The following is an 8,707-nucleotide window of genomic DNA, read 5'->3' as shown; positions in this document are numbered from 1 at the left end:
GAAAGTTCTCAGTACCTTGTACCATAGGCACCATGACCTTTGAGAAGGCTCTGTGTGACCTGGGGTCAAGTATAAACCTCATGCCTCTCTCTGTGATGGAGAAGCTAGGGATCCTTGAGGTACAAGTTGCAAGAATCTCACTAGAGATGGAAAACAATTCAAGAAAACAGGCTTATGGACTTGTAGAGGATATCTTGGTAAAGGTTGAAGGCCACTGCATCTTTTAGTTTAGTTTTCACATGCTTTTAGTTAGTTTCTAGAGAGAGAAGCTCTCTCTTCTCTCTAGAATTAGCATTAGGTTTAGATCTAGATCTACTTCTTCTTCTCTTGCTTAATTTTCTTTTTCATCTTCAATTGTTCTCTTATAGTTGTAGAATTCTTCTTCTCTTGTAATTCCTTTGTATTGTTAGTTGTAGTTTATGAACTTTTTTTTGTAGATCTACATTTTTCCTTCAATGCAATTGGTAAGTTCTTTGTTGTTTCATAATTGTTTTGCCTTTCTATTGTTAATCTCTTGCTTTTGTAGTTGTAGATTCCTTTAATTCTTGCAATTAATAATGCTTACCTTTAATGCCTTCTATGTGTTTGTTGAAATGCCTCTTCTAGATATGAGTTAGATTTTGTTCTTCTTGGCCTAGGTAGAGTAATTAGTGACACTTGAGTTATCAAACTCTTTTGTTGATTGATAATTAGAGATTGCTAATTGACTTGGATACCACTAAAGCTAGTCTTTCCTTAGGAGTTGGCTAGGACTTGTGTGGAATCAAGTTAATTCATCCACTTGACTTTCCTCCATGGTTAGAGGTTAACTAAGTGGGAGCAATAAACAATTCTCATCACAATTGATAAGGATAACTAGGATGGGATTTCTAGTTCTCACACCTTGCCAAGAGCTTTCTTAGTTGTTAGTTTATTTCTTTTGCAATTTACATTTCTTGTTCCTTAACTCAAAAACCCCAAACATACTTCATAGCTAATAACAAGAACATTTATTTGCAATTCCTAGGGAGAATGACCCAGGACTAATACTCTCGGTCATAGATTTTAGAATTGTTTGATGCGATATTTGCGCATCGGTTAGACTATACTCACGATTGGATTCATTGCTAATTTCTATACCGGCATAAGAATTTCGTTCATCAGACACTACTTCCCACCTCAGGAGTACTGGCAGCAGCTTACTTCCTCTATTGAGCAGATGAGGATCACGTAGGATAGCCGCTGGTAGCAGCAGTACACTACATCTATTGAGCAATGAGGGTGACACAAGACAACCCTTGGGAGTATCTCACCACCACCCTTGATCAGATGAGAGCTGCTAAGGACTCTCAGTGCCAAGAGATTTCCCAGCTGAGATAGGGCTTTAGCCATCTGAGAGGCCCATATGGACCATAGCCAGAGGAGAGAGATTCCCACCATAGAGACTGAGGTGGCTAAGTTCCTTTCACTTCCTATTTTATTCTGCCATTACTATGTTATGTTCTTATTTTCTGCTATTTTGTCTTAGTGTCTGCATGATCTTTTGTTGTTTTAATTCCTAGGTTCTAGTTTTATTTTCTATTTTAATTCTATTATTTGCTTTTAGTTCTAAAAGGTTGTCTCATGTATCGCTCACTGAGCTTGAATTCAAAATAAAAAGAAAAAGAAGTGATGTATTGCATGAGAAATAGAGTTTATATCAAAGAGTATTCTTATTTACTTAAATGTGGTGGTATTATTTGTGATTTTAAATGCATGATATGAATAGTGCATATTTGAATTTGAATAAAAGGATGTTGATGTATGAGGAATAATAATTTCGAGAATTATTATGAATTCTCTGAAGTAAACAAAAGCTTAATCCTTGAAGCAAAAGAAACAGCAAAAGAAAAATAAAAACAAGGTCCAAGGCTCTGAGCATTAATGACTAGGGAGGTCAGAGATGATTAAAAACTCAAAGAGTTGCTTCCCTAGTCATATGCTTATGGTGTACATGTGTCAAGTAATCCTTGAGATAGAGCACTAAGAGTCGAGATCAAGTGCATTTAACAGAGTATGCCAAAGGCTTTGAGCACCACCGTCTGGGAGTAACTGAAAGAAAAATCAGAACCTAAAGAGAGTTCCCCAGTTAAGTGCTCGTGGTATTTTTGTGTCAAGTGAAACTTGAGACAAAGCATTTAAAGTCATGGCTAGGCTCAAAGTGCAAAGCACTAAAGAAAATAAAATTAAAGAAAATTTGCTATGTTCAAGGATTAAACCAAAGTATAAAGGCCAGATAATTCATAATATTATCTAGATTCCAATTCTAAATGACAGTGACATTCCTCTGATTCAAAGGATAGTGAGATGCCAAAACTATTCAGGATTGCGATGTATAAACCCCACTTTAAGAAGAGACATGAGCTTAATTAAACACTCACTTTTCATGCAAATTCACATCCTAAGCCTATATTAGTTTTGGTTACTTGAGGACAAGCAACAATTCAAGTTTGGTGTTGTGATGCGTGAGCATCTTTCATATCTTTCTCCTCTTCATGTTGACGTTACTTCTATTCGGGAGAAATCAACGGTGGCACCGCTGATCTTCCATGCATGGTTTGGCCAAGTGGGAGCCCAGGAGGTCGAGTAGCTGATTTTGATGTTTTCTTCTTTGATTCCTCATTTAGAAAGTTTCCTTGGTGTTTCGGTTTGGTGGCTGTCACACAAAGGTAGGGTTTGGTAATTCAGTTATAATTAAATATGTTCTTGATGTGTGATTGTTGATTGGATGATTGTGGCTTGAAATTGAATGATTTTGTGTTTGAATTTCGATGAAATATTGTTGATTTAGTGTTTTATGTTCCGTTTTGATGAGGCTGCCAAAATGTATCTGTTCTGGATGTTTTTGGGCTGTTAAATTTGCTGTGGTTTGGTGGTTGAAAGATTAAATTAGAAGCTATGAAAAATCGGTAACCATAAAACTCAAAAATGGATTAAAAATCAAGTAGATATTTTGAAAGATCACAAGAGAAGATTTTGGTTTTGAAAAGAGTATTTGTCACCAATATAAATATTATTTTTTAAAAATAGTAATTATATAAGTTTTGGGGGTATTTTGAGTAAAAAGTAAATGTTTCAGAGTAATCTGTAATTTGAGATATTAAAAGAAAGAAAGTAAAAGAATGAAGAAAGAAAAGCAAATGATTAAGCGATCTCTGCCACAGGAGAGCAAAGAGCGAAGACTAAAAGAATATAACGAATCTCTACCACATGAGAGCAGAGCATAGAAAAGAAAAGAATGTATTAACTAAAGAAATATCTGCCACAAGAGAGCAGATATCTTCCACAGGAGAGTAGAATGAAAAGATAAAAAGATTTTAAAAGACTATCTACCACATGAGAGCAGATGCAACCTTGTTTGGGCCTTAGTGCTAAACGTAACGCGGGGACGCTCGTAGGTTACATTGCTTTTCCAGACATACATGAGTACCCGGGAGCTGCGCCTATGAGTCAAAGTTCACTTACAAGGGTTTATGACAGGCATATATGAGCATTAAAAGTGCTGCGCCTATAAGACAAGGGTTTTTTTACAGAGGTTATGCCATACTGTGCTTAGTCTGGGAGTAAGCTTTGGAAAAGCCATATCTGACCAAAGTGTTAGATTTCGTTGGGAGTGGGTAGAAATTGACAGATGAGTTCATTACCTGCACTAGAAATAGACATGCATCATACTTGGTTGTGCATATTTCTCTGTGAGTTGTGTCTCTGTGATTGTGTGTGTGCTGTGTGTTTGACTTCTATGTTCTTTATTTATTAAGTTGAATATTTTCTGTTACTTGTTGCTATTGGGTAATAATAGTAAAATGAACTTAACTTCTAACCCTGACCCTACTAAGGACTTCCCAGTTCTTACCCTCTCTTTCTACCCTTTCAGTTACAAGTACGAAGGTTTATTCTGAAGCTGTAGAGGCATAGAAGAATTTGTTTGCGAATTGAGTTATTGTTAGAATTTGTTTTTTCTCTCGCCTTGTTAGTTGAAGTTTTATTTAGAGGCGTAGGTTTTGGTATTATTTTTGTAAGTAATATTATAATGTATTATTAATATTAAGTATGTGAATATGTGTTGTTTTTTCTTGTAAGATGGAAAAGTTTTAACTTTTTAGAAATATTGTCGATAGATTAAGTGCATAAAGGCTCAATATTAAATAGATAATAAAGAAATTAGGTTAGTAACGTCTCACTTTTGGTACGATCATGATGTGCTGGAAGTTAGGTCATTATAGGTTTCGGCCTGTTTGCCAACCCTAATGAAAGAATCCTAAGAAAATAAGAGCATATATAACTATTTTATTAGAATATCAATTTTGCACTAAACTTTATATCAAAAGGCTAATGAATGTTTATGGAAACCTAGTATTTTACTAACCTCATTAGAAAAGCAATTGCCATTTGATGTTGTGCTCCCTGTTATACATTTCATTCCAAGTTAGAAATAAGAGTTATAGATAAATTAGTTATATCTATAATCAATAATCATACAAAAATATAAATCATAACATGTTAAAATAAAAATACTATTTTTCTTACGTAAATATTATTAAAACTTCCTTGAACATGACATTTGTTATTGATGACTTTGGATTGCCGTCTTCGTTTAGAATTAGAACCTTTAAGCTACTACGACTCTTAACTATTGACAAAGCAACGTAAAGTTGCGCATGAGTAAACACTGTTTTTTGCAAGTAAATCCCTACATGTGATAATGATTGACCATGACTCTTATTGATGGTCATTGCAAAGCACACTATTAATAAAAATGATTTCCGTTGGAACTTAAATGACAATCCTGAATCTGAAGGGATCAACTTCATTCTTGGAATGTATACTTTGTCACCAATATTTCTACCAGTCATTACCATCGCTCCAATTATGTTATTGCCAAGCTTGTTAACTATTAACTTTGTCCCATTCCATAAACCTGAAGTCCGGTCTATGTTTTGCAATAGCATTACAGCGACTCTTGCCTTTAAAGTCAACTTGTGATTAGGTAATCCTAAACAATTGATGTTATTTAGGAATTCTATTGTGAACCAATGTTGTTGTATATCTTCATTCTCATCAGTTTGACATGTTGTGTCAAAACGTAGATACTCCTTTTCCATACTTGAGAAGATTGTCAATACGAAATCGTTTACCTTCTGGACACTCTCAAATGTGGGTGAAAGAATTGCCCTACTTTAAAAATACCTATTGTAAGACCTCAGATATTTAGAAATTAAATACTGAGTTATTTGTGAATTGGTATACTTAATTATAATTTTAATTTCTGAAAATTATTTACCAAAAGAAATTAAATCAAAGTTATGAGACTTTGAGTTTAAAAATAACTAGAACTCATATAATTTTCATAGATATTTAGGTATTTTCTCATTTAGAATTTAAAGCTTTAGTAATAAAAAAATAATGAGAATTTTATATAGTTTAATTTGAATATTGAGATTTTAAATTTTATTTTATGAATAAAGAATAACTAATTTGGTTATCTATAATTTTTGAATTAGAGTATTTATTTGAAAATAATTTTTGAGCTAAAAAATAAATAGTATTCTCAAAAGTAATTATATTGAACTATACTTCAAATACTACTCTTTTTACCTAATTCTAAAAACCCTAACCCTAAAACTCAACACTCACACATACACCCTCTCTCTAACCCTAACTTAGCCGCCATCCCCTTACCACTTTCATTCCTGTAACACATACACACACATACGATAGAAGAAAGAAGAATAGCAGATAGGGAGGATAGAAAGGAGATAGCGGCGGCAGGGTTGGGTGTCATCGTCACCGTCGCCATCATCGTCGAGGAGAGAGAGAGAGAGAATGAGGGGACAAAACATGAGCTAGAAGAGAGGAAGTCGCCGCCACACTGCACGTCATCGTTGGATATCACCACCCTCCTCTCCGATGTCGTCACCGTCGAAGGCGTCATTGCAAAAGGAACGCTCGTTGTCGCTGCTGCTGTTGGACAGAGGAGAGAGGAAGAGACGCAATGCACAGAGCAGCTTGTCACCATCGTGCTTCGTCGCCACCGCCAAAGCTTCTGTATTTATCCCTGCTGTCTGGGTCGTCCCCAGAGGAAGTCGCTGCTGCTGGGGCTCGTCGGAACTACTTGGGGTTTCCCCTACTCCTTCTGGTTCTGTTCAAATTGTCCTGCCGTGCCTCTGGCCACCAGGAAGCAGTGATGACATTGCCAGAACCACTGTCAGAGCTACTGTTGCTCTGTTCCATCATTCCTCCTTAATTTTAGTTAGTTGTTTTTTCCCTGAAACCCTTATAGTTGTTATTCTGTTATACGATTGTTAAGGATTTACCGATGTTAATGTCTCAGGGTTGGGTACCATTATTGCATGCTGCATTTGTGGCTCTTGCTACTGCGGAAATGGTTGAATTTGATGCCACTGTTGTGAGATAAGAATCAAAAAGGGTTTGCTATGTTTAATAATTACTGATTTTCAACTAAATTAAGGTAGAGGGCTTTTCTTAAAACATATTTTATATCAGGGAATTATTATAAATTGATATTGATGTGAAAAATATTTTTTTTTTGTGATTGTGCGAGTCTTACGCACTAATCTGGTCTGTTTGGATGAATGTGATATGATTAAATGTTCAAATAATGGATAAATTTGATTTAATTGTGGTTATGAACTGTGATTGACTTGATTTGGTTGCTGAAATTCTAGATTATATTGATTTTCTTGAGTTGGTGATTATGTTATTTTCTCTGAGTTGGTATTGTTGTGATAATGGTTTAATGAAATGGTTGGATATTGAAAATTGATTGGTATTGGAAATGGTTGAGAAGGGTGGAGAGATATGAGTTTGGATGGAACCCTTGACTGATGAAAAGGCCTTTAAGGGAGGTTCTACTAAAACTTTTTATGAGAATTAACTTATTTTGGTTTGACTAATTATGAAAAAAATTGAATTTTCTGATTTCTGGTATATGCGTATGCACAGCCTTGTGCGCACGCACACATCAATGGAACTTTACAACCTGTGCGTACACACAGCCCTGTGCGCACTGATAAACCACTATTTTATGGTTTATATTGTGCTAAATTGAGTGGTTTTTCATCCATTATTCTCACGCTTATTCATAGAAATCGCATGTTTTACGTCTTCCTTCTTGATTTTGTGCTATGATTGAAAACATGTTTCTTTGGCCTTTAAATTGCTAATTATTAATCCTCTCCTATTACCATTTGATGCCTTGATATGTGTGTTAAGTATTTTTCAGAGATTACAGGGCAGGAATCGCTTGGAGGATGGAAAGGAAGCATGCAAAAGTGGAAGGAATACAAGAAGTTGAAGGAACTGCAAAGCTGTCAGCCTGAACCTCTCACACTAAAAAGGTCATAACTTAAGCTACAGAGGTCCAAACGACGCGGTTTCAGTTGTATTGGAAAGCTAACATCTCAGGCTTCGATTTGATATATAATATGTCATAGTTTCTCTGACGCTAGGCGATGCGAACGCGTGCTTCACACGGACACGTTGCAGTGACGAAGATCAGCGTGGCAGATTTCTTCTCCAGCGATTTCTGGGCTATTTTCGACCCAGTTTGCGGCCCAGAAAACACAAATTAGAAGCTATAAAGTAGGGGAATCCATTTATTCATGATCACGTTTTCATAATTCATAATTTTAGGATTGGATGTAGTTTTTAGAGAGAGAGGTTCTCTCCTCTCTCTTAGGATTTAGGATTAGGATTCCTCTTAAAGGAATTAGGATTTCTTATTATTTCAACTTTATTATTTCAACTTACAATTTCTTCCAAGTTCCAGGTTCAATGTCCTTTTTATTTATTTTATCAATTTAGCTTATGAACTCTTTATGTTTGGATTGATTTTCTATTTAATATAATTTGAGATGTTTCAGATTTATGATTTACATTTAGCTTTTTTATATTCTTGGTTTTAATTGATTAACTGGAGGCTCTTGAGTTATCAAACTTATCGTGATTGATTGTTATGTCTGCTAATTGAATTGAATTCCAATAACTCTAGTCTTTCCTTAGGAGTTGGCAAGGACTTGAGAAATCTAACTAATTAGTCCACTTGACTTTTCCTTGCTTTCGTAAAGGTTAACTAAGTGGGATTAACTTCAATTCTCATAAGAATAACTAGGATAGGACTTCCGAATTTTCATACCTTGCCAAGAGTTTATTTTATAGTTATTTATTTATTTTACTTGTCATTTAAATTACTTGTTCCTTACTTTCAAAACTCCCAATTTACAAAACTCATAATCAATAATAAGAACATACCTCCCTGCAGTTCCTTGAGAAGACGACCCGAGGTTTGAATACTTCGGTTATCAATTTTTAAGGGGTTTGTTACTTGTGACAACCAAAACGTTTGTAAGAAAGGATGATTGCTTGGTTTAGAAACTATACTTGCAACGGGAATTTATTCTGAATTCTAAACCGTCAACCATCCGTTCTTCAAAATGGCGCCGTTGCCGGGGAATTGCAAACGTGTGCCTTATTATTGGTTATTGTAAATTTTACTTTTTGCTTGTTTATTTGTTTTTATTTTTGTTTTTATTTTTGCTTTTTCATAAATTAAGATGTTATTGCTCTTCAAACCTTTTCAAAATTTAAATTTTTTTCAAATTTTTATCTTATATTGTTGACTTTTTCAAATTTCAAATTTCAAAATTCAAAATTTAATTTTCAAAATTTA

At 34.8% G+C, this 8,707-nt stretch overlaps 1 protein-coding gene across 1 annotated transcript; it reads right to left on the bottom strand.

The window, feature by feature from the left end:
- On the bottom strand, positions 4,542-5,120 carry LOC107620830. The gene has a single exon (XM_016322938.1). It carries the CDS (start codon positions 5,118-5,120, stop codon positions 4,542-4,544), a length of 579 nt encoding a protein of 192 aa, XP_016178424.1.

Source organism: Arachis ipaensis, chromosome B10 (assembly GCF_000816755.2).
Source record: "Arachis ipaensis cultivar K30076 chromosome B10, Araip1.1, whole genome shotgun sequence".
In the NCBI taxonomy this organism is placed as follows: domain Eukaryota; kingdom Viridiplantae; phylum Streptophyta; class Magnoliopsida; order Fabales; family Fabaceae; genus Arachis; species Arachis ipaensis.
This window is presented reverse-complemented; position numbering and strand designations above follow the sequence as displayed.

What these genes read in the sequence shown, in the direction of transcription:
- LOC107620830 (XM_016322938.1), bottom strand. Translation starts at nt 5,120, where the DNA reads ATGGAAAAGGAGTATCTACGTTTTGACACAACATGTCAAACTGATGAG.